The 27009-nt window shown below is 38.2% G+C and overlaps 1 protein-coding gene across 1 annotated transcript; it reads left to right on the top strand.

Annotated features, from left to right (window-relative positions):
* The first annotated feature begins 1463 nt into the window (after window positions 1-1463).
* On the top strand, window positions 1464-19237 carry ATP6V1G3 (ATPase H+ transporting V1 subunit G3). Its single transcript, XM_058533933.1, has 3 exons — window positions 1464-1545; window positions 13000-13100; window positions 19064-19237. The coding sequence occupies exons 1-3, from the start codon at window positions 1464-1466 to the stop codon at window positions 19235-19237; spliced, it is 357 nt and encodes a 118-aa protein (XP_058389916.1).
* Window positions 19238-27009: the final 7772 nt, after the last annotated feature.

Below are 27009 nucleotides of genomic sequence, written 5' to 3'. Positions count from 1 at the left end.
TCACTGATGATCTCCATTCTCTCAGTTAGTAAAAAAGTCCTAATTGATGCTAAGACAGGTTGAATTTGAGGCTAATGAACTACTCTCCAGGTTGCCTTCACATTTTTCCTCTTAGAGTTGAAATGTACGTTTCCCAAGAGCAGTGTTTGTTCATACATCTGTTTACGCCAGTCGTACTAATGATTGTGAGTATGCAATAAAAATTAAATTTTGTAAACTGATTAAATATGAAGGCAAAAAAGAAAGAAAGGTATTCCTGTGAAAAAGAGCTGTTCCTTTTGGAAAGATTTGCTAAAGATAGTGTGTATAACATTGTGATATGGGGATGAACCATGAGACACTCTAAACTATTAAGGAAAAATTACCATTAAAACCTTAAAAGATTTAGCTCTCAGATTGTTTGACAATTATCTTCAAATCCACGCACCTGTCTAAAGAAATCAGACCTGGTATTTATAGATGAGGCATTAGGGGTGCAGTTTATGAAAGCAATAGTACGTGGAACTCCAATCTGCAGATCATTTCACGGAGAAAAGCCTTGGCCAAAAGTCAAAAGATAAGTTTTTCATTTCAAATAAAAATTTCTGATACATCTAAATGATATTCCATGATTCCCCACTGTGACCAACATTTTTATTTGTCCAATCACTACTGGATCAAATCAAATTGAGCAAGATTGATTTTACTGTACTATCTCAGGACAACAACCAATACAAGCACTGAGTAATATAAAATGTATGTTTAGATGATTTTAACTTAACCTCAAATCCTACAGTTATAATTTCCCTTAATGCTGATGCAGTCGCCATACTAAGCTCTCCCTGGAACTTGAGCATTATAGCATCACTAGAAAACAACACAACGCCCCAAAGAAATTTATTCATTCTTGTCACCTGAGGCCTAGGAAAAGAAAAGAATGGATTCCTAGCTTATCTTCTGTGTACATAGCCAGGAAATCTCCTTCCTAGCAAAAGGTTAATAAATTTGCCCCAAGCAGATAATTGAATCACTGGAAACAAAGAGAAAAAAAGACCTAAAACTAGAACTACTTGGACAAAGCACAAAGGAAGATCTTGTAAGTGGAAAGGAAAATTCAGTAAACAAGTTCGATATTTCTTGGAAGAAGAGGGAAGCTAACTTTCTGAAAGATATCTTACTCATTTTTTACAAGTAGACTCAACAGCCCGTTAAAGTCACTTTATGTCATACAGAAGAGCTGAAATTGGCAGAAATGGTAAGTTCTCCGCTTCCTCATATTGACTTAACTTGTTTTTCTGGATTCCAACCTTGGGCTCTCCTTGGAGTCCAGCTATCTGGCCCAATTAGGCCATTTTGGAACAAACAGCTGTGTTTAGAACCCACTGTTGACTCAACAATCTGAGTTATGTGGTGATTTCTGAAAGGATAAATGGACCATGGCTCCCCAGATTTCACAGAAGCCATCCGACTTGAAGCAGCCTGCCATGACCAGCCAGTCTCAGGGGGTCCACCAGCTCCTTCAGGCAGAAAAAAGGGCCAAGGACAAGCTGGAGGAAGCCAAGAAGAGTAAGTCTCCATTCTGTCTGACCTGTGAGGGGCATGCAGTGGGATGAGCGCAGACCTCAGGAGCAAGCAGACTCCGGTTCACATCCTGGTTCCTCCCTGTGAGACCATGGACAGTTCACTGAAACTACCCAGTCCTACGTTCCCCATCACTGTAATGGGGCAAAGTTTCCTAACTCAAAGCCTTTTGAGGGGCCATGTGCTAAGTGAGATGATAATGGACATTGAAGCTATGGAGACGTGGGCATGAGCCTTGTCTCTGCAACTTCCTTAATGTTGCCACACTTCAGTTTCTCCATATTGTGAAATGGTTAACAGATAGACAACTGCCAGATTGAATTTACTTAGTAGTGAGTGAACTTCAGCAAGGTCCTGATCCCTTGTAAGCATCAGTTTCTATTTCCATAAAATTGTGATTAATAACAATTAATAGCTCACTTTCATCCCTCTCTTGATGGCTTTTAATTTCCAATATTTTAAAATATCTCTACTTTATTCTCATTTTCTAACTTTCTTTTTATTTAGTCATATATCTATATATTTGCATGTAGAATATTCTCAATAAACTTCAATGCCCTTCCTCTTCTCTTTGATATTCACAACAACCATATGAATTCAGTATTACTATTATTCCCATTTTATGTATGTAGAAACAGAGTTCATAATTGCCAAAGGTATATTTTAAAAAATAGAAAATACTGTGCCAGGCCCCGTGCTCAATGTCTATCTTATTTACTCCTCACACCAACTCTTTTTTGCAAAGGGGGAAAGTGATGCTTAGAGAAATTATGCAACTTGCCAAAGGTCACACAGAGGATAAAGAGTAGAGACAGGATTTGGATGGAGTTTGATTCCCAAGCCAAGAAAACACCAAGACCTGTGTTTTCTCCACTATCCCGTTTCAAATCGTTTCATTAATCTATAATAATTTGTGTCATTTACCTTCTTCCTAATTATATTTCCTGCCCTGCAATTAGAGTCATAGTCCAGCAAGATAGGAACCATGTCTTAAAAATGTTGCATATGTAAGTCTTTGGATGAATGCAGTGATAGGAATAGAGTAGATACTGGCAGAAGCTTGATTAAATGTACTGAATGAGATGCAGGAACAGCACATTATAATGCAAGAGGGAAGTCGGGAGCGAGGCACCACTCAGGCCACTGGGGTTTTTGATCACAGGTCAAATCATTTTGTTTTCTTAAGACAAATTGATTTCCTGAACATTCAGCACTGTGGGTGCCAACAACAAAAAAGGAAAAGACTCCATGTGGAGGTGCTAGAAGAGGAAAGGAAGCAGAAAGACAATGAAGACAAACTTCACCTACTTCTCAATTTCTTTTTCTACAACAAACCATGCAAATGACTGCAAAATGGTATGAGCGCAGAGTAATTCTAAAAAAACAAAGCAGTCCAGAACCACTGGTTAAAACAGTATAGAAAACTCCCTTATCTTTATTCAAATTTCTTGAACCACATTTAAAACTTCCAGAACAGAAAACTAACTTATTTTGAGCCTTGATAATAATGCTACCTTTGCTTCCTAATTATGGAAGAAACAAAATGACGATATTGAGCAAAAAAAAAAAAAATCAATATTATCATATGATTCAAATGATTTTTACCAATTAACTCTCCTTTTTCAAAGTCATTAGAGAAGAAAAGTATTGTGAATCATGGAGGTTGCTTGGAGGTGAGAACTCCTCAGAATGATCTAGCCTCAGATTTCATAATAAAGATAAAAGCCAAGCTTCTTTTCCTCTCATCTAGTAAATCTGCTGTTCTTGGACAATCTTTCCTCAGAAGTCAGCACTGGAAAATACATATGTATACAAAATATTCATTTTATTTGCCAGTGACTTATTGTACTTGTGTCCTTTTTTTCTTGGTCTTTGTTCATAAATATGCAAGCAAATACTCAACCAGTAATAATAAACACTCAGGCAGTAAAAACATTCTGGAAAATATTTTTCCAATTATTATTTCAACAACTAACCTCTGCACTCAGTTTTACAGAGAATGTCAGTCTGTCCTCTTGGCCTCAGAAAGCTTGGCTCTGAGGACCGTTTCCACTGGGTAGAAGCTGTTTTCTTCCATAGCTACCGGCAGGTAGCACTTTATAGCTACAACGTCAGTGACAGTATCCATCGTCCTACTTCTTAAGCATTCTATGGCAACATAAAATATCACCTTTTGTACATGGTTTTGTAACTTCTCTCATATTTCAATGTTTTAGTCCATTCATTTATTTAATTCAATAAGTATTTATTAGGTGCCGACTATGTCCCAGCCACTTTGATATATACACAGATGAGTAGACCTAGACTCTTCCTTAAAGAATTCCTCAGTGAGATAAATGCATAAGTGAACAGGAAAAAAAGAGAAAGGAACAGTGACATGAGAGGTACAGACAGCCATCGTTTTTATAAACCCATGTATTTCACTTAATTTTTTTCCATAAATAGATTCACTTGAAAACCTGACATATGAAGGCAGAATAGAGACTCAGAATGAGAGCCAATAAATCACACAAGCAAGCAAGCACCGTTGTCAAAAGTCTACGAGCACTTTCTCTTTCTTAAATCTGTTTATTTGAAAGCCTCTCTAGAAACTTGCACACAGAGTCTCTGCTAGAGCAGGACTCCGGAATATATACTCAAAAAAGAAAGAAAGGGAGGGAGAGGAAGACAGAGAGGCAGAAGGACAGGGAGAGAAGAAAACAGCAATTCACATGGCAATGGTTTTAGAAAAATACAAGATTAATAAGGTGGTAGTATTTATATATTATGCTGCAAAAATATTAATATTATGCCGTTAAGGAGGACAGCCTCAGATCCCAGTGAAGTTGTGCCATAATACACTATACGGTATAAATGTTCTGCCTTAAGGGACACAGATAAGGGATTGTAGACCTGACATGTCAGGAACTCTCCTGAAGGCTGTTAGGTCTCGGGAAATGGAATACACAGATCCCTACTCTCAAGACACTCACCAGCTACTGAAAGAGAATGTTCTGGGGGAGGTGTGGATTGTGGACAGGCTTGGAAAGTTGGGATGTGAGCCAGCAGAGTAGAAAAACATTGGCTTTTTCTCATGTGTCTTTAAGTTATCTAGCATCTCTAAGCTTCAATCTTTCCTTTTTTTAAAATAAAAATATAAGGTAGGTAGGTAGATAGATAGATAGATAGATAGATAGATAGATAGATAGATAGATAAATGGTCAAGATCTTTTAAGGATCAGAAAACTATACCTAAGACAGTAGAGTACAAACTAAAGAGTTATTTTTATTTTTAATTTACATAATATATATATACTTGCATATTGCCATAGTAATAATAGAAGAATAGAAAGGGCACTCTAGTTTCATTCTTTCTCACAACTGCTGCAAGTTTTGGGACAACTTTTCCCATGATGAAGGAGACCTGGACTGCTTCTAGTAAGATGCCCAGAAAACCTCAGATATTCTCCTCTATTTGCTGATAATGAATTAAATTGTATTTATGAGTTAAGACACACACACACAAATTTTTGTGTGCAAAACAGCCTTACTCTTTTGTTGAAATTAGATGGAATCAGAGTAGGTTGGCACAATTTTAAATTACCTTACTTGAAGTTAACACCTTTTGCCTAGAAAATTGTCCATTAATCAAAACATAAAAATGGGTATGTCCAAGACAAGTGACAGTTTTACAAGAGAACATCAGACCCTCCCCACAACTCCAGGTTTGGGGAACTGAACTGCATCTTTGATCAGAATTACATTAGAAATTCAAGGCACCATATTCAACAGCAGGAACAGACTTGTGTTTCTCTGAAATACATGATATTTTTGCGTTTAGTTATGACCTTCTATGAGAGCAGGATTTATTTCATTTATACTTATTGCAGACTTGGAAGACCCTACAGCTCTGCACTAACACTGTTCTTTTGAAATGCTCAAATGCATGCGACTCAACATCACATAAAGAACCCACATTCCCCAATTATTTCCAAAGGTGCGCCATAGCCCCTCCCACAAAGCAACACTTGATCTGTCTACTTTGACAGCTGCAGACAATAGCGTTTGCGTTTAACTCAAAATTACAAATTGCATTACGGGGTATAGATCAAAGACATGGTAAACAATGTAAATGTTCAAATCTGGATTTGAGAAAAACTGAACAAGCAGGTATATTAAAAATGTTCTAAGAGCTATAGACATCTTCACAAAAATGAAAGACACACTCCTAGAGCTTTCCATCAAGACAGTGTGGTCAGTGCTCACTTCCTGGGGCTGCTCTGCCTGGGTGCAAACCAGCTCTGCCTCCAACTAGCGGGGTGATGTTGGGTGGGTTACCTCTAACCTCACTGCCTGAGTTTCCTCAGCCTCATACTGGAGATAACAGTATCTACCTCATGGTGGTGTTGTCACAATCAACTGAGTTAATACTTATCAAGGACTTAAAACACCACTTGGTATGTAGCAGTTGCTCCACAAACGTTAGCTATGAATATTCTTTCACTACTTAATCAAAAGAATTCTGTTGAAGAATACAGCAAAATGGTAGAGTCCCACTGATTTCTTAAGCACAATCTTCTATGAAGTTCTCATTGAATTATACTTTAGTGCAAACCAAATACTTAAGAAAATATTTCTACTTTCTACTTAGATAATACATCAGCTAATACAGTAATGCAGATTCGTTTTCGTAGGTTTATAGGATGCCAACCATCAATATTTTTTTAAAACAGCTAATTGCCTATTTGTTTCCAAACATACAGATATTCCAAATTATTTACACAAGCACCTTGATTTAATAAATTCTTCACTATGCAAGGGAATGTTTTGATTCATGAAGACATGACTTTTAATAAACTAATAAAATAAAAGTTGCTATATTAGAATTTCATGGCCCTGTCTTGTGTGTTTTGTAGGCCTGTAAATCCTTCCTCTTTCTTTATAGTCCAGAGACTAACGGGGTATTTGTAAGTTTATTGGACTTTTATTTCTTCAAGGGGGTCCTGTTAAAATAATAACCACAGACTATTTTCATCTATTAATAGCTTTTGGTTATATTTAGTCCAGGATCTACACAAAACCATTTATGATTTTTTTAATAAGGAGCATACAAGCAATAGGAAAATGCAACACCAACGAAGCAGGGGTAGGGCCTGAGAAATGAGGGTCAGCAGAGAAGCTTGTCACAGTCACAGGCTCCAAGAGAGGCTGCTTCTTGGTTTTCCTGGTGCCCTATTACTTTTTCCAATGTTTGTAGTAGGTGAGGAAAATAATAGCATTCTTCAAACCAGGTTGGTTTTATCATACTGTTAACAACCCCCAACAATCAAGAAAGGTTGTTTTATTTTTTCTTCTGCATAGTAGAACAGAATAAAAATGGTTATCAGTGACATATAGAAATCTCCAAACATTTCCAATGTGCCCTTGTTTTCATACCAAACAAAGGTGGCCTCTGTTCTGTTTATGCATATTTCTGTCAGATGGTGTGTTCACGTGGATCCCGACTCTTTCCACCACACTCAGCTACCTGCCTTTGCTTCCATTGCTTGGCTGACATCTTCGTCTCTCTGTTTCTCACTGATCCTCTGTATTTGTTTCCCAGAGCTGCCATAACAAATTACCACAAACAGGGTGGCTTAAAATGACAGACATGTATTATCTCACAGTTCTGGAGGCCAGAAGTCCAAACACAAGGTGCTGGCAGGGTTGGTTCCTTCTGGAGGCTCTGAGGGAGAATCTGTCCCTTGCTTCCCTCCTAGCTTCTGATGATCGCCAGCAATCCTTGGCTTTCTTTGGCTTGGAGCAGCATCATTCCAGTCTCTGCCTCTGTCATCACATGGCCTTCTTCCCTATGTGTCTGCTCTATGTCTCCACGTCTCTGTGTCCAAATCTTCCTGTCCTTATAAGGACACCAGTCATTGGATGTAGGGCTTGTGTTTATCCAGTATGACCTTAGCTTGATTACATCTGCAAAGACCTTATTTCCAAATAAGGTCACATTCACAAGTCTCTGGGGTTAGGACTTAAACATATCTTTTCCAAGGGCACAATTGGACCCACAATTCAACCCAGCCACCTCTAATTGTCAAATTGGTCTTGAGCCCTTATCTTCTTTATCCCCCTTTGTCAGTGAAAACCTCTCAAAGAAGTTGTTTGTATTCCCTGTGTCTACATTTTTCTATTCCATTTTCTCCTGAACCCACTTGAATCAGACTTTTGTCCCTACAACTCCACCAAAGCTCTTCTTGCCAAGACCACCAATGTTGCTAAACCCAATGTTAATTGAATATCTCAGTCACAATCGGATCCCTCTTTCATCTTTGGAACTCTTCTTTCATTTGACTTTGGGACACCACTGTCATGGTTGGCTTGCTGTCATCTTCCCAGTCTTTAAAGTCAGGGCCCCAATTTGGACCTGTTTTCTTCTATGTCTGCAGACACCTCCTCAGTGATCACATCTAATGCCGCGGCTTCCAACACCTGCTCCGTGCTGATGATTCCCAGAGTTGATATTTCCAGCTCTAGTTGCTTCCTTGTCTCCAAGTTTATCAGCCTTCTCACCATCACACTCTGTTGTTTAATAGGCATCTCAATTAAACTGCATTCTTGACTCCACCCCCAAAATAAAATGTTGGAGTCATCATTGACTCATCACTGTCCCTCATGTTTATCCGTCAACTCTGCCATCAAAGTTCTTGCCAATTCCTGTGCTGCTTTACTATTTCCAGCAACCATTAACGTTTGTCTGAACTATTGCAATAGATTTCAAACTGATCTTCTTGCTTTTGCCTTGCCCCCATCATCTATTTTCACCACACCAGCCAAAGAAATCTTTTTAAATCATCAGTAGTATTATGCTATGCCTTTGCTTCACCCTTCATGGATTTAGCATCTCAAGGACCAAAATCCTCTCCGTGCCCCATGAGCTCTGTGACCACTGCTACCTCTCTGATGTCATCAAACTTTCACCCATTCTCTTCTCTTTGACTCAGCCATGATGGTGTTTTTACTGTTCCTGGAATGTGTCAAATGCCCTCCCACCTCAGGGTCTTTGCATTTTTTGTCCCCCCTGAAATGCTCTTTCCTTTCAGTTTTGCGTAGCGAGTTGTCTTCTTCCTTCAGGTCCCTGCCTGTGTATCTCTTCTTCCGAGAGACTTGGCCCATCTGAATGAGCACCCACCACCATCTCTCTATCTGTAATGCTCCTTTATTCTTCTTCATAGGACTCATCATCCCTGTCATATTACATACTCATCGTCTGCTTTCTATTTCTATCCCTCCCTACTGCACTCAGAATGCAAGCCCCACGAGAGCGGAAAGTTTGTCTGTGGTTTTCATGGCTATATCAATAGACCTAGAGCAGTGTGGGGCACATAGCAGACATCCAGGAATATTGGTTGATTAAATGTCTCTTATTTCCATTCCAAGTAACATTTGATACTGTTGGCCACATCCTTCTTGAATGTTCTCTCCTCTCTTTTGGTTTCATCTGCTTCTCTGACCATGATTCCCAGGCTCCTCCTTAGGCTCCTCTTCCTTCTCTTACTCCTTGAATGTTGGCATTCCCCTAGCTGGAGACCTTAGCCCTCTTTTCTCTTCATTCTGTACACTTCTCCTTGATTTCAGTCCAAACTCCATCGCTAAGACTAGCACATACACAAACCCAGCTGACTGACATGCCAATCTCTGTCTCCCTTTCAGATCTTTCTCCTGGATTCCAGACCTGTCTGTGCAGCTGTCCTCTGCATACCTCCACTTGCACGTCCTCAGGGAAGCCTACAGAGGCTTCTTCGGTGACGGCCTGAGGACTTCTCCTCAAACTCATGCTTTACTGGTTGCCTTCCTTCTTAGCAAAAGGCCCCCAGAAATTGGGCCTATTTTCTAACAATGATGAAAAATTATTGACTATTCTTTGTCAAGCACTTCCTATACATCTTTTTCTAATCCTTCTAATGACTCTTTGCAGTAGATTATTGGATCTGTTTTATAGGTAAGAAAACCCAGGTTCAGAGACTCTAAATAACTTGCTCAATGTTACAAAGATTCTAATATCTTATTCTGGTAGTGCCTAGTGTAAATTCTGATGCCCTTCTGAAATGATAAATGAAATCCCATCTTCCCCATCAGAAAAAGGTTCCTGAACCAATTTAGCAATCCAAGCAACAAAGGAGCGTTCTCCGTGTTTCCAGGGCTCATTTGCATGTTGGGACATGCAGTTCACTCGACCTTTCCTAGCCAAGAAGCCAGCAAGAGTCTATCTTTAAGCATTGCCCTCCGTCTTTCACACAGAGTTCGGTTTTAACCTGCCCAGAGTTGATTTTTAATCCTTTCCCCACAAATCACCTGGAAATCAATCTAGACGTCTTTCTCTTCTTTTCCTCCCACAAACATCCTATGGAATATATCTCAATAATGACTTGCTAAATGTAGAACATATCTGCATAAACAAGCCACATGTCTGAAAATGAATGACTTTATTAAGGTGGAACCATTGACAAAGAGGTCCCAAAAGTCTCTTAAAAAGGATCTTCTTGCCTTTTTTCTAATCCCCCAAATGGGTGTCCATCCCGCTTCCCGTCCGGGCTCATAAGTCTCTTCAGCTTAATGCTTCCCCCCACAGAAGCCTATCCTGACCTCCCCTGGCAGCTTATCTGAGGCCCACTCTGCATATCTGGGTCTGTTTGTTTATATTTTTGATTCCTCTGTTAGCATAAGACATAACATGACAATTGGGGTGGAGGGCAAGCACCGATTCTCTAGGATTTTAGTAGTAGAAGTTTCCATAAATGTGATTTTAAACTGTCACAGAACAAATAGATTTATGTTCCTTTGTTTTCAGAGTTGATTTTGTGTATTCACAATTTCACGTATTTTATAATTTTTGTCTTGGAAGCTGGAGCAGCATGTACACATTTCCAAAATACACTGCATTTATGCCAACTGCATTTATGCCAATCTATCCTCTGTGTCTAGTCCTGTGCATAATATATGTATAATAGCTGTTCAATAAACACTGAATAAATAATGGATGGTAAATAAAAACCATCCTTTCCTGCACCATTCTGCAGCATCTGCTTTGCCAGGATTTAAAATCATGATGCATTAGATAACTATATTTTCTAAACCAAAAATCAGAACATTTGGCCTGATAACCTAGTGTGACCTTGTAGGAACTTTAGGACCAAATATTTGATTGTCATATTTGGATTCGCCCATGTGGTCACCCCTATGTTTGACACAGAAAGCATTGAGAAATAAGGATATGATCCCCTTTTGCTTCACAGCAGCCATGTTTTTAATGCTTAAGAAAGAGGTATAATTTTAAAATTTGGAAATTTTCATACACAGACAGAGGAGCAAGCTAGAGGTTAATAGGAGTGGATTCAATACATGCATTTTGCTTCACCTCTAGCAAAACAGCGGGCTTTAGGCTCCAGTTTCTTGCACTGGATTAAATCAGGTGTAGCATATGCAGGCTCTCACAGGGCGGCAGCTGCTGAGTCTATCCAGAAAATCGCTGCGCCAGCAGCGCTTTCCCTGTGGCTCTCCTATTTAATTGAATGAGAACCAGCAGGTGACTGGTGCCATGATGGGGGAATCACAGACACACTCTGAGTCTGTCACTGTGTGATGGAGCCAATACACAGCCTCTTAAGCGGAGCCCTGGATTCTGCTCAGGGGTAGGGCACACAGAACTTGGCCTGTTATTGTTATTTTTTTATGTGCTAATACAATATTTTTATATATTATGTCATTAAGGTGGAGAGTAATGATGTTTTATGTGATTTATTTTATAAGATAGCTATGTATCCTACAACCCATTATTACTATGAAAATGTTAAGGCATCTTAAATGTATTTTTATCCTAATATTAATGACAAGCAGTGATATGAAGGTGGGCTAGGGATGAAAACGTAGTTTTCTCTTCCAACGGATCACCGATTTGTTCTGTGAACAGTATGTGTTCCGTTACTACCAAATAGTTAGAACTGTAGAGAATGAAGGAATCCGTATATACAAAACGGTAATGAGCATTAATTAAGTAGGAAAAAGGTTAAGCATTGCTGTTAATGTTCCATGACACCTCAAGCATCAGAAGGGCGCTAATTTTCACCAGACCTTGGATTTTAAAGGGAGTAAAGACAGAAGTAAATATCTGCTCTGAATGAGGTCTACTCAGTCTCATTTAAGGGTAATAGGCATTAAAAGAGACACATTTCAATTTATAACTCAGGGAATCTATCTCTATCCCATATACACAGGACTGGCAGAACAACTCATATCTAGCAGGGAGAGAAACTGAGAAACCAGCTACACTCAAATGCTACAAAGATACATAAAAACAAAGGCATATGAAAACCTGTATCTAGATGACAGATAGATAAAAGTTAATGTTAAGTATGCTACTTAATGAGAACACGCTTCCTTAGTTCAGAGTCTACACAATGTAACAAATCCTTGACAAAAATTATAAACGAAAGCTTAAGAGACATTATCAGAGAAAAGAAACTATGTTAAATAAGAAAAAGAATGAAGGCGTTTAACCGAAATAGAAATACAATAGACTCAGAGAAAAAAGAATTTTAACACAGTTCAGAGTTTCTTTCAAGTTTTAATGATCGCAAAGTGTTAGTACCTAACCCCCCAAAGGTGGTGGGTGGTGGGAGCAGAGTAGCAATTAATATTAGTCTATAACCCCCAAACTTACTCTGGTTGTCAAAAAAGTCCTGTGCTGAGCTAATGACCCCCACAGCATTGTATTTGTCTGCAACTTTCATCTACATTACTGTCTGCTGGCTTAAGGCTTACACCTTTGCTCTTAATAAAAGAAAAGAGAGCAATTTAACTAAATCTCCTAACCATTAAAAACAATTGGTTTTACAACCACTTTCAAGTCCCCCTCAGAGAAAGCTACTACAAAAAAAAATAATCTACTTTGATGTGTTGTAGGGCTTAATCAGACATTCTAGAGTCAACAAATGGTAAGAAAAAAATCCTAATAAAATGCCTTAAAAAATTGTAAGTTGGTTTGATAGAGTCTGAGTTGCATATTTGTAGTGCTTTTGGAAATCTGCCAGGGTTAAATAGGATCCAGTTGGTGTGGACTGAAGGATTCCTGGCAGCAAATCAGACCAGAAAATCTGACCAAATAATGTCTTTTTGAGTAAGTGACAGCTAAAATCTGTTCTCTGGCTGTTACTGCTGTGAGTAAATGGGCAGATATTTTATTTAAACATGTAAGTGTGAAAGAAAGTTGTCATTTCAATGTTCTAAAGAATCTGGTTGAATAAATAAGGAATTTTCAGTATCTATTGTTTTTTAATGAAGCTTGCCATTTTAGAAAAAAAAATCATCAAAAAAATAATGTAGACCTCACCTATGTTTTTAAAAATCAAGTTTGAAGTTCCATGTATTTTTGAAAAGAAATATCATTCCTTCCATGCTGCTGTTAATTTTCAGGAAAAGGGAAGAGATTGAAGCAAGCTAAGGAAGAAGCAATGGCAGAAATCGATCAGTACAGAATGCAGAGAGATAAAGAGTTTCGACTGAAACAATCTAAGGTAAGTAAGAAAGTCAACACTGATTTTTATGCAGAATAAATTATAAAATATTAATATTCATAAGGTGTAATGCAGAATATTCGGGGGTAGGGAGGAGAATACACTGGATTGAGCAGATATAGTTGAACCAAGGTTGAACATCAAACTAAACCTTAAACATTACAGAATTACAGACCTTCCTTGACTTACAATGGGGTTACATCCAATAAACCCATCATAATTTGAAAATATCGTAAGTGAAAAGGCAGTTAATACACCTAACCTACCAAACATTATAGCTTAGCCTAGCCAACTTTAAACGTGCTCAGAACACGACATTAGCCTACAGTTGGGCAAAATCATCTAACACAAAGCCTATTTTATAATATCTCATGTAATTGATTGAACACTGTACTGAAAGTGAAGAACAGAATGGCTGGATGGGCACAGAGGGCTAGAAGCGTACCCATTGTTTACCCTCGTGATCGCGGGGCTGATGGGAGCCACGGCTCGGCAGTCCGAGATAGGATCCTATGGCATATTGGCAGCCCAGGAAAAGATCAAAATTGAAAATTTCAAGCATGGTTTCTACTGAATAGTAGCATTTTGGCACCCTCATGAAGTCAAAAAATCATAAGTTGAACCATCGTAAATTGGGGACCATCTGTACTGATTTTACATTTTCACTTTCAAGGCTTTTTGACTTGTCATATGAAGTGTCAATCAATTGTTGTTATCTAATACCCAGTGTACCTTAAAAATCGTATTCTCAAATACACGTCGAACGGATTGTTTAAAATATCATTCCTACCGCAGATTGACTAACATTTCACTAAGAAAAAAACTTCAGAAAACGTATTGTCTATTAATGTTTACTAGTGGAATCGATAAAAAGTGTTGTATAATGCTATAGAATGAGTTTGTTAGGCCACATTTCCCGTCGTGAATTCAAGATTCACAAATGACTGAAGTAGATCTTGTGGCATATTGCTGAAAAGTCCTCTGGTATTTCTTTATGATTCCCTTTTCAACTGGTTGGCTTCAGTCAACAAATCTTTCATGAAAATATAAAGAAATGCTTTTTCCTATACTAGCATTTTAAAAATATCTGCAGTTTACAGTAAAAAGTAAGTGCATGCAATTTTCAGAGCTGACATCCTCCTTTCCGTGTTGCAACATGAACTAAAAGAAGTTAAATTCCAGGCGCCATAGCTAAAGTTTATATGATATTTGATTTCTGCCTCAGTAAAAATATCAATAAAGCTCTGCGCAGAAGCCTGATATTGCAAGAGGAACTACAAGCAGTTTGGAAATCTCTCCATTTACAACTTCGATTTTAGTGGGAGAAGGTACAGAGCTTACGTGGGATCTGGTAAATTGGATCCCATGGTAGGAAAAACTTTTCCAGTTTCCAGGGCTGTTTCTTAAAATAAAAAATCCTTCCTAGAATAAAGTGGACCACTCAGCAAATATGAATCTTCTTACCAATATTTGGAACAAGGAATTATAAAATCCTAAGTCTATACATGCGTACGCAGCCCTCCGTGATCAGCCCTTGGCTGTCTCTCTAACCTGTCAGCCCTGAAAATCTCGTGCACTTATCTTTTACTGTAAACTGCAGATATTTTTAAAATTCTAGTATAGGAAAAAGCATTTCTTTATATTTTCATGAAATATTTTTTGAATGAAGCCAGCCAGTTGAAAAGGAAATCATAAGGAAATACCAGAAGATTTTCCAGCAACAAGATCTACTTTGGTCATTGGTAACATTTTCTACAACTTTTGTCTCTACTTGTTCTATTCTAGCCATATCTGTCTTCCTGTTCTTCCTCAAATGGACTGAATATGCCACTGCCAGAGGACCTTTGCATATGCTATATCTGCTCCCTGGAATCCTCTTCTTTTGGACACATTCATCTTTCTGTGATCTCTGTTCAATTACTAAGTCCTCTTCCTGATCACCTTCTCTAAAACTGTGTCTGTCATAAAAAAAAGTAATTCCCCAATATAGTCATAGCATTTATCACTATTGGATATATTATATATTTACATTGTTTTGCTTATTGCCTATCTTTCCTTCTGAACTGTAAGCACCAAAAATGGCAGGTTCTTTGGTTTCTTCTCTGTTGTTTTCCTCAACATTGGAATAGTGGCTGCTCTGTAGTAAGGACACGATAAATATTCATTGAAAGAATGAATAACTAAACATTTCTTCTGTGCCTTTATCTTTCCTATTGAGTCTAGTCATAACCATGACATAGTAGGACCTGAGAAAATAATCAGCCTTAACATCAATCAGCTTTTATTATCCTGTGTAGGATATTTCTGAGATATATATATATATAGATTACTATCTTTTAACTAATAACAAAACTGACCATAATTTTAGAGAAAGTTTGGGTTAAATCTCTTGAAACATTTTTTTTCTCCAGAAGAATCTCATAAGATGTAAATCTGGTTTAGGATATTTGTTCTCCACTTTGGAGAATAATTAAAACTCCTCATCACTCTCGTAATTAGAGCTCTAAGCCAATTTTACAGCTAGTTGATCAAACACTCACATAGAAAGGTCAACACGTTTGGAACTCTGCTACTTCAAGCATATTGTAAAACCATTAATACAGATCTCCTTTCCTTGGCATGACCTCCATATGTCAGACATATTGCTATTCCAGTTAAATCTCATCATCATTAACCCAGGGCAAGAGGGAGGTCTGGGAGGAGACCCAAGAAGCCAGTTTGCTGCCTGCTGTGGGTGTTGCCCCTCGATGTTACTTTTTTTTGCTTTTTTAGCTCTTGTTAACGTATGTGTTTTTCAAGTCCCGTGACTTACCAGTCGAAGCCTATATACCAATGTGGGTTGTATCTCAATACTGCTTTATCAAAGATTTATTTATCCTTTTGTTTATCATTTCTACCCAACCTAACATCTTCTACTGAAGAAGACATGACATCACTAAAAAGAAATCTGGGCTACAGTGGAAACACTAAATCTACTGTTAATGCAAGTAAAAGTTAGATGGACGATGAATCTAAACAGAAGACTTGAAAAATTGTTGCCTTGGGCTTATTGAAGATTTTTATATCTTTAACCTTTCTTCCTGAATTCATGACATGAAGGCATTTTGTTTCCTTGAAGCAACCACAAATTGAGAATGGAAAACTGTATGTGAGACCTGAACCTCTGTCTTCCCTTAAACTGTAACATTTGAACAACTTACAAGGAAACTGATTGAATGTTCAGAGATTTCACCAGCATGTCAGTTGTTATGCCATAAAGCCATACCCATAAGTCTCAACATTGAAGTTTTGAAAATTAACATGGAGAAGTCCTTAAATGGCACCCTTTGACCCAATGTACCATTATATGTCACATAATTATCAACTTCTGACTTAGATAATGTCCCAAACATTCAGGCAGCGGGCTTCTGCCAGTAAGAACAACAGAGCGCAGTAATAAGTTCTCTGTGATACCTGGAGATCTGCTCATTCTATTCAGTTCAACAAACATATGTTGAGCATCTCCTATGTACTAGGCAGTATTTGAGGCACTTAAAACTCATCAGTGGACAAGATGACACTTATCTCTGTCTTTGTGGAGCTTATAGTCACTTATTTAAACTCCTACATGGCTGAAATCAACACTATCAGCAGATACGAAAGTATGGAATTCTTCCCAAGGAAGACCATTTAAAATCATGTATGGTTAGTCATTGGTATAGTACGGTCTAGAAACTCAAATTACTGCACATCAAATAAACTCAGAAATAATATTATATTTAATTATGCAAGATGACACATAGGATTATGGGCTATTTACAAGGATATTCCAATGTTTCTGAAAGCGTAGGATGGATTATAAAAAGTGCAAACAATGCAATGAAAAATCGGGATAATAATCACTAACATTTACTGATTATTTCTCAGTGCTAAGCTCCTGTGCTAAGCACCATCTTTATAATAAATATCTTCAGAAATTTATCATGCTGCTTAGCTCAGTATATTAAGAATACAACTGATAAGTAGCACTGCCCTAGACCTGCACAGTCCAAAATGGCAGCCACTTCACTTATAGCTACTGAGCCCTTGAAATGCAGCTAGTCCAAATTAATACACTCCGTAAAGTGTAAAATACCAGATTACAGAGACTTAGTACGAAAAACAATAATACAATAAATTTTATATTGATTGTACATCAAAATATATTATGGATATATTGGTTAAGTAAAATCTATAATTAAAATTAATTTTACCTGTTTCTTTTTACTTTTTTAAAATGACTCTAGAAAATTTAAAATTACTTATATGGCTCATCTTGTGGCTTATAGGACATTTCTACTGAACAGCACTCTTTTGCATACATTGCATTCATGAATCTGGTGGGGTTTTTACAACGGTCCCATCAAATGAGTGAGGTTATCCCCATTTAAAACATAAAGAGGTTGAGATGGACTTTTCCAAAGTCCTACAGGATAGTTACAGTAATATAGCCTAATAATAACTATTTTTAACACTGCTCCAAAGGAAAATAGATAATAGTTTCACAACAGTTTGCCTTTTAAATTTTTCACCACTTAAGACATCGGATTTAGAAAAAATGATTTTTCTTTTAGTTTGGTAGAATTTCTCACATAAGATTTTGGATTTAAAGGAAAAATTTGATTTTGGTAGAACTATTTGGGTAAGCAGTTCTCTTCTATTTTTAAACTTTTTCTTAGCAAGGGAAATTTAGTCCACAATGTCTCTGCTTCTTGTGTACTCACTTATCAAAATGTCATTTTAGAAAAGTTATTTGACGTCTTAGAAGCTATTTCTCCTCACAATGATTTTCTTTGAACTGGGAGGCCCCTATTGCCTGGACTACAAACAGGAAAGAACTTGAACCTCATAGCCTCCATCGCATTTGATTTCAAGTTTAGCACCCAGAAAGATTATGTGGAGTTTAGAATTTGGAATAGTCTAACAATCCTGTGGTAGAAGTCACTCATTAGCGGAGTCTCTTGGCTTAAATTAAATGCGTACTTTCTCTAAACACTCACAGAAGAGAAGAACAAGCCGACAGAAAGCAGCTGTGTCACCTGAACAACGCCACGTTTAAGAAAGGCTGAGTTTACCACGGAGGTAAATCAGGAATTGATGGTTTGCTTCAGCAAAGGATAACATGACAAAAAGAGTTTCACTGCAGAACACCCCTAAACTGGTAACTCCCCTGGCGAAATTATATTTTAGTCAAATCACTGCTGGATAGAGAAGCTAAGAGGATAGAGAAGATAGTGGAAATACCGGGAATCCCTGCCGAGGAAAAAGCAATCAGAAAGATATATGAAACCGTGTCCGAAACTACAATGTAACTGAGTAGACGTGTATATCTCAATTTGAAAGAAATCCACTTTATACTAAGATTTTCAAGATTATATCTATCACCCAAAAAGATATACCTGTGTATGTAAAAGTGTCTTACTGGGCATATGGTGGCTTTATCTTCCTGAAAAACAAGATTTAATAGTTCAGATAGTGTATTTTAAAAATCGACAAACCAGTTATTTGCTATTTAAAAACCAGGAAATATGGGTTTAATGATGTTTTTCAACTTTATTTTCTGCTTTTAATTCAGAAAGTAAGCAATAGGGAAGATGCAAGAACTGAATGGAAATAATTATAAATATGTGAAAAATGTGATGAGAAAACTTCTGAGTATGGTATAATGATCGTGAACTTGTGTTCCATTTGTACTGTGTGGGGCTCAGCTTAGAAGGAGAAGTATCTGCCATGGCCAGCTTCCATTTTTTAGGAAAGTCTATCCATCCCACTCAAGGTATTGGTAATTTTATCCATTCTCTGAGAAAATTCTGGAAAAATAATACATAATGTGTACACTAGAGAACCATCATTGATAAATAGGCCCAAACAAATTTAACTTATAAAACCGTTAAAATTTAATATGATGTATAGTGTAGTGAATCCTGTTTGTTTTATCTTGGTAGATAATGGGCTCTCAGAGTAGTCTCTCAGAAGAAATAGAAGAACAAACACGAGGGCAGATAAAAGAACTGAATGGAAGCTACAACAAGTACGTGGAAAACGTGATGAACCAGCTTTTGAGCGTTGTCTGTGACGTGAAACCAGAAATCCACATGAACTACAGAATCGTCGACTAAATGTGCACTCTATTGTCCAATAAACGGTGCATGCATGCCAGCTGGTTGCTGATGGCTTCATGTTTATATTAAGAAGTTTGACATGTAAATCTGAAATTTACTAGACATCTACAGATTTTAATGTGACATAATTCATACTGAGTACTGAATTTAAAAGCAAACAAACAAAAGTTCTCATAGCTTTCCTGGTAATAGGTATGACCTTGTCTTTTAACATGGAGTAAGTATTTTTTGACACTTGACAGAAAAACCAGGACCTGGCCATTTTTCAGTGGATATGAGTTTTTTTTTAATTTCTTTTCTTTTTCTCAATTTAGAAAATGTGTTCCTAGTTGCAGATGTTAAAAGATCCTTTTTAAGGAGGATGTAATCATGACTTTCATACAGATATAAAATGTACATATGTCAAGGATTTTATTTAACTCATTAATCAATGAGAAAATCAGTAAGATGTTACCATTAATTCAAAGAAGAATACTAAGAACTTCGTAGATAGAAAGAGAGATGAGATAGATAGACGACACATGGATGGATGGATAGATAGATAGATAGATAGATAGAAAAAGAGAAATGGGTTAAATAACCATTTTCTCTGCCTAACCTCAACTAACCAGATATTCTTCTCTTTCAAGTATAATTTTTTAAAAGAAAAAAGTAAGTGATAATTAAATGAGCTGCTAGCATAGATATTTAGGCTTAAAAAAAAAAAAAAACTCCCAGGAAATATAGTAGGTTAGTAGGTTAGTATGTGTTATGAACCGAATGTTTATGTCTCCCCAAAATTCATGTGTTGAAATCTAATCCCCAATGTCACGGTATTTGGGGGTAGGGCCTTTGGGTGGTTAGTGTGAATGGGATTAGTGCCCTTATAAAAAGAGACCAGAGAGCTAGCTAGCCCTCTCTGCCACATGAGGAGACAAGAAGTTGGCTGTCTACAACCTGGAAGAAGGCATTCACTAGAACTTGACAAAGCTGGCACCCTCATCTCACACTTCCAGCCTCCAGGACTGTGAAAAATAAATTTCTGTTATTTATTAGCCACCCAGTTTGTAGTACTTTGTTACAGCAGCCCCCAAAACTGACTAAGACAGTATGCCATTAGTCCAGTTGCCTAGACAGTACGAGCTAAATTCTTGTTAAGTACCAGGGACTTTAAATGCATGTATAAGTGATCTCAGTCTTATTGTGGAGGGTAGTATTAGTGTCCCCCTTTTACAAAATGGGAAACAGAGGTTATGGAACTTGACTGGAGTTGCTTGAGTAACAGCAGCAGGTCTGGGCTTCAATCTGGCAATGTCACTTCAGTGTCTCCACTCTTCATTGCTTACCATGCTGCCTCCCTGAAAAGTTTCTATGTTTACATCATTAATAATCGCAGGGACTCTGATTTTCCAATAATACATACGGACAAATTTTAATTCCAGTCCAAATAAAATTTAATTAGTAAATTTTAATTGGTACCAAACTATTCATATACTCAATTCCAAATATAAACTGAAATGATTCTAATTGATCACTGTTTTAGATTACTAGCATCATTGTTTCCAATTAGCAGACAAAGTTAAAGTTCTACCACATAGTTTTAAATCTCAGAACTATTCAATTTTACATTCACATTAGATAAATGGAAAAAAATTTGAATTCCATTTGTTTTACCAACATTTTGGGCAAGGAAAACCAAACAGGTTAGTTTATTGGTTTTATGTGGTAGATTTCTCCATTTACCAAAAAGACAACTGATCCCCCAATTAACAATCAGAAGAGTATCAACCTTTCCTAAAAGCATTGTCCCTCAATTTTTGGGGGGAGGAGAAGATGAGAGAAAAGCATGAGGTAAAGATGTCTTTCTAAAATGAGGACAGTCATAGAAGATTTCCACCTCAAAACAGATTCAGAGAAGTCAATTACTCTATCCTACAGAGGGTGATACACAAAGCAATAATTAAAACCTCACATTTGAAAAATTATCTTGTGAAAAGATAATTCTGAAAAACATAGCCTTGTGATTTGCCTTAAATATCTTATCTCATGAAAACCATCGAGATGTCAAATTTTTTAATGTAAAAAGCTCAAATGTGTCTGGAACACCCAAGTTAATAAATTCCTGAGCCTGCACAGGACATACGATAATTTTTTAGGCCTTAAACATTATAAAAACATGCTAAAACCAGTGCCGGATTTTTCTCAGCAATAACATAGCCACCACACCCAGAAGGTGGGGATGGAGACTAGGTGTCAACAGCCTGTGCGTCTGGTCCTGGCTGTGCCCCAAGCTCTCTATGTCTCATCAGCAATTCATTCAATCTCTCTGAGCCTCAGATTCTTTTTCAATATTTTAATAGACAAAATGGTGTGAAACTAAATGATCTCTATAGGCCTTTCAACATTTAATTGTACATACTAAATCAGACCAATTTCAAAGAGCAGTATCCACTACTCATAGTTTTCTCATCCACTTCTGTAGTATGGGTTAATTTTTCAATGACCCCCACATCTATTCTAAACACCACATTGGCAGGAGTATGTGCTGGTCCCCAGCATCCTAGATTCTCTGTAACTCACATATTTTTACATTCAAATACGGTTTCATATCTTTGCCGAACTGAATGAGTCATTTTCCAAGAACTCTCAAGCTCTTGCAGATGTCAGAACTGCCAGATTTACCTTATTTACATATGAAAAAGGTTTTATGTGTTTCAGAAATAACTCACTTATCTACGATAGCTTCTCAGTCTAAAAACAGTTGACTTTTTTTGCACATGTACTTATCCTAAAATGCTTTTTCTGTTCACCCAGGTCTTCTCACAGAAATGAAATAACCTAAGGATGTTTTTAATTCTCCCGTATCCTTGTTTTGACCCTCTGCACAATCAGAAACTACAAAATGAGAAATGACTCCATGAAGTTCCTACAATTTCCATTGTACCTGAAAACAAAACCATGCAATTTACAGAAATGTAGAGGAATAAAAAGGTTTCAAATTTGTGTCTTCACACAAACACACAGAAAGTCAAGGATTGCCGCCAATAAATCAGCACTATTACCCTAGGTGGACAGTGCTAGTAGAATAGAGCTGGCCAGACTATGCAAAGCTGCCAATTTTGAAATATCCCAGGTGAGGTCATCTAAAGCCAGCCAACACCAGCATGTAAGAATCCAGCCTAGAATGAGAAAAGAGGAGACCATAGAAACCACCCAGAAGACCCGTAGACTCATGAGCAATAATAAATCATTATTTTAAGCCATTGAGTTTTAGTGTGATGTGTTATGAAGCAATAGCCAACTGATAGACCCAATAGGTATTGCTTTAAAAAAGAGAGGGTGATCATCTGTTTTGAATGCCGCTGATAGTCCAAGCAAAGTAAGACAGAGATGTGACTGTTAAATTCAGATGTGTGGAGCAGGAATTTAAGGAGAGAATGTGTGGTGAGAAAGGGAGAGACACCAGATACAGAGAACTATAAAATTATAGAAATAATCAGAGAAATGGAGCTGTAGCTTGAGGGAGATATGTGTCAAATGTGTTTTTTGTTTGAAATAGGACGTGTTAGAGCATATTCATGTGTCCAATAAAATTCCACTAGAGGAGAAAGTATTTCTAAGGAAACTATTGCAGAAGCAAAGTCCTCCAGAAGGCAAGAAGCCTGGGACTCCGATCGCAAGTAGAAGAGTAGCCTTGCATAGAGGCAGGGACACTTCTATTAACAGGAAGATGGCAGTGGGGTTGACATACGAGAGAGTAGTAGATTTAGCGCTAGGAAAATGAGGAAGTTCCTGTCTGATTCCTGCTGTTTTCAAAATAAATATGAGGGAAATGACAAGCCGAGAGTGAATAGAAATTTTAGGAGACTTATGAAAACAAACGAATGAGTAAAATGACCCTATTAGAAAGTAAGAAGATGACTCTGCTAGGGAATTGTAGCAAGATTGCCAAGCCGTGTTGAGCATTCAAATGAGAGATACTGTCATACAGTCATGTGTCACTTAATGACGGGGATGTGTTCTGAGAAATGCATCATTAGGCAATTTTGCCAATGTGCAAACGTCATAGAGTGCACTTACACAAACTTAGATGGTATAACCTACTACACACCCAGACTGTATGGTACTAATCTCATGGGTCCCATACATGGGACCATGTATGCCGTCTATTGTTGATGGAAACGTTGTTAAGCAGCACGTGACTGTACCTGTAAAATGAGAAGAAGTCAGGTGTGTGCTTTCCTCCAGTGATGGTGAGCTGCCCCGTGCAGGCAGGGAGTAGGCAGATAGTCTGGTTCCATCTCCAAACTCATCAACAAAGACCCGAGAGCAGCTTTCTTGTCCCACTTCCCTCAGCTCTAAATTTGAATTGGGACAATTCTTCTCAAAATGGCTACTGTAGCCCTATATTTAAAGAAAACAAGATTACTGGAAGAAAAGCATGAAAAAAAGACAGAAAGGGATCTCAGTACAAAGATCATTAAAAATTTAATGATTCTATTTTATCAACTGGAATAAACATAATTGCCACTATTTCTACGTGGTTCTCCTAGTTCCCATTCTCCCGTCTCCCTCCTCCCGGGATTGTGGGTGTCGGCATTGTGGGGAGCTTCTAGTATAGTGAGTTTCTTTACTCACTTCAAAGGCTAACCTGACGGAGCCACTTACCAATGACATAACTGGAAGATCTTACATCCTGTGCAATGTTTGTCATTCATTCACCCCTTCACTGATTCAACCAAGATTGTTGAATTCTGAAATATCACACAAGCGAGATTGGTACTGGAAATACAGCCATGGCTATTACCATAATTGACAAGTGCCATATTCTTACTCCTGCCACCTCCAGTGACCCAAGTTCTCTCTTCCAGTTTAAGATGAGGTTGACTTGCGTGCATGGGGTTCCCTGTGTCCTCAAATCAATTAACGCCCTGCTACGATGCTGTGAACAAGGCGCATTTCCTTTGACTGTTTTTAAAGAGGCGTGTAGCACAGTATGTAAGCACATCATCCCCACAAATGGACTGTCTGGGTTCATATCCCAGCACCATCAATGACTAACTCTGTGACCTTGAGCACGTGAATAACCTCTCTGTGCATTAGTTCCCTCACCTGTAAAATGGAATAGTAATAGTGTCACCACTGAGAATTATTGTAAGGATTAAATAACTAGAGACCCATAAGATGCTCAGAATGTTACCTGGCACATGATGAGTGATACGTGTGTTTAATATAATAATGGCAATTATTGTTATTATAGTTGAAAACAGAACTATGCCAAATAAGCTCATCTAAGGATGGAATGAGTGAGGAGGGGAGTGGTGAGCTGAGAAATGGCAGAAAATCACTGTAATTTACTTTGCCACCAGTTTAAATAGACCATTACCGAATTTTTAAAGTAGGGTAAGTCTAAGCCGTTTCTCCATCTTCGGTTAAGTAGAATCCAAGGGAACAGAAGTTTACCGGAGCCTGTTCCACCACGCTAGCACTGCCACTGAAAAGCACCCACAACTGTTAACTTGTTATCATTTTTACTAACGTGTAGTCAATTAATAAGAACATATGTGTTCCACAAACCCCAAAGATACTTCAATGGAGTTTACAGCGAACATGAGAACCTTGCCAATATTCTAAAGACCTGTTTCCTAGTGGAATTCACAGTTTGTAGTCTCAGTTCAGAAAGATGCTTTCCTAAGCAAAAATGTAAATATGTCCAAACACCCCAAATAAAACCACCAGCACCGAATATTATGTACATTTCAGTCTACACAAGAGGCAAGAAGTTCACCATGGTGACAATACTGGAGTCAGCGAGGTTCGAAAGAGCTGTGATTTTGCTGATTGGAACTTGCATAGGCCATCATTTGTGAAAGCACTTTCAAAATTGTCTGTGACCCCACCGAAAGGAAAGAGGAACCCTCAGGCAATAAATACACATCAATACAATGCCCCTCCCCGTCCTAACTGGGAAATGAGTAGATGTGGCAAGTAAAAATTCACCAATTCCACTCTCTTAAACTCAAGTTAAGGCCTTGCTAATGGTGAAAAAGTCAAAATAGGGCTGGCCCGGTGGTGCAAGCTGCTGAGTGCGCGTGCTCCGCTGCGGCAGCCCGGGTTTCGCCGGTTCGGATCCCGGGCGCGCACCAGCACACTGCTTGGCAAGCCATGCTGTGGCGGCGTCCCATAAGGAGTGGAGGAAGATGGGCATGGATGTTGGCCTAGGGCTGGTCTTCCTCAGCAAAGAAGAGGAGGATTGGCACATGTTGGCACAGGGCTGATCTCCTCACAAAAAAAAAAAAAATCAAAATAACAGCGTTAGCAGCAGCATTAGCAAATGAAATAATAACATTAAGGCTGGTTACTATAATAATACAATATTCTCTTTGCCTCGCATTTCTCTTTTTTCCTTCTCTACCTGGCAAATCCTCTAAGTTTTTTAAGGTAAGGTTTAAAGCTTTGTCTAATCTGTGAATTCTTACCCGACTTCCCTGGGCAAGGTGGCCATTATCTCCTTGGTAATTTTATAGCTGTTATAACACTTCCCACGTTGTATGACATTTAGTCATATTTGTCTCCTCCCTGGACTGTGATTCCTCAAGGGCAGAAGCTACGTCTTACCCATCTTTCTCCTAAGGCTTAACTCAATGCTTGGTGCATAGTATTGGTTAATGGTTAATTAACAAGTTTAATATTCATACTAATCAACAGTTATTGTTATGATATGAAGAGAGCTTCTCATTAACATTGCAACAGGAATCTCACAGAATTAGAACTTAAAACATTTCTTAGACTCTCCTATTGGTCTCCTAAAAAGACAACAGAATCCTAAAACATGAGGTCGACTGGGAGCCAGCCTGGTGAATGTGGGGCATGCGGGATGCTACAGTAGAGAGAAGAGCATGCTCAAGGGCCCAGAGTGGAGAGATTAGGATGCAGATGTAGAAAGCTAGAGGATTGCATTTAGGGAGAAGAAGCCTTCAATTGCTGTTGTAGAGGTTTCAGGGGGAGCTTTTTAGGCCTTGCTAAGAAGTTTATTCTTTAGCTGAAATGGATGGAGAGCTGTTGCACAGCTGTAAGCAGCAGAGTAACAATGAGAACCGTGCAGGTGTTGATCAGAGTGCATCCAGTGGATTAGAAAGAGCGACAAGACTGGAGACACAGGCGTCTGTTAGGAGGCTATTGTAGGAATCCGCGTGGGTGATGAGTAGGTCCTTATCGACAGCAGGGATGGAGATAAGAGGATAGACAGACAGATAATAAGGAGGTGGAACTGACCTGACTCAGAACTGGCTGGATATGAAAAGAAAAAAGAATATGAGAGAATGCTAAAGAACATGAAATTTTAAGGAGAATTCAAGGGGGAAAAGACTGAGCACTGAGAAGAAATTGTCCTTGAGGACAAAGGGGAGGACCAGAAGTTAACAGTCCTGCAGAAGTTGGCTGAGCATACATGCTTGCTGGCTCACGCCAGACAGACAGACCCAGTTTATGCTTGTTTTCTTGGTGGACTATTAACAGCTTCCTCTTTCACTCTCACAGTTGTCATTCTATGCAGAAACCAAGGCTGAGTGGAGATAACACACATGAAATTCTACTGAAGTCAGCATTGCCTCTGCTTCTACCTGCCACAACTGATACCCCTTCTTCCCACCAGAATCTTGACTCCCAGTTTTTATCCAGCTCCCTCCATCTCAGTGCCCTTACATCTTCCAGCCCAGGCCATTGCCAAATTCTTCCCCACTCCCTCCAAAACAACAACAACAACAAAAATAGTACGAAACAATACAGAT

Source organism: Diceros bicornis, chromosome 38 (assembly GCF_020826845.1).
Source record: "Diceros bicornis minor isolate mBicDic1 chromosome 38, mDicBic1.mat.cur, whole genome shotgun sequence".
NCBI lineage: Eukaryota > Metazoa > Chordata > Mammalia > Perissodactyla > Rhinocerotidae > Diceros > Diceros bicornis.
This window is presented reverse-complemented; position numbering and strand designations above follow the sequence as displayed.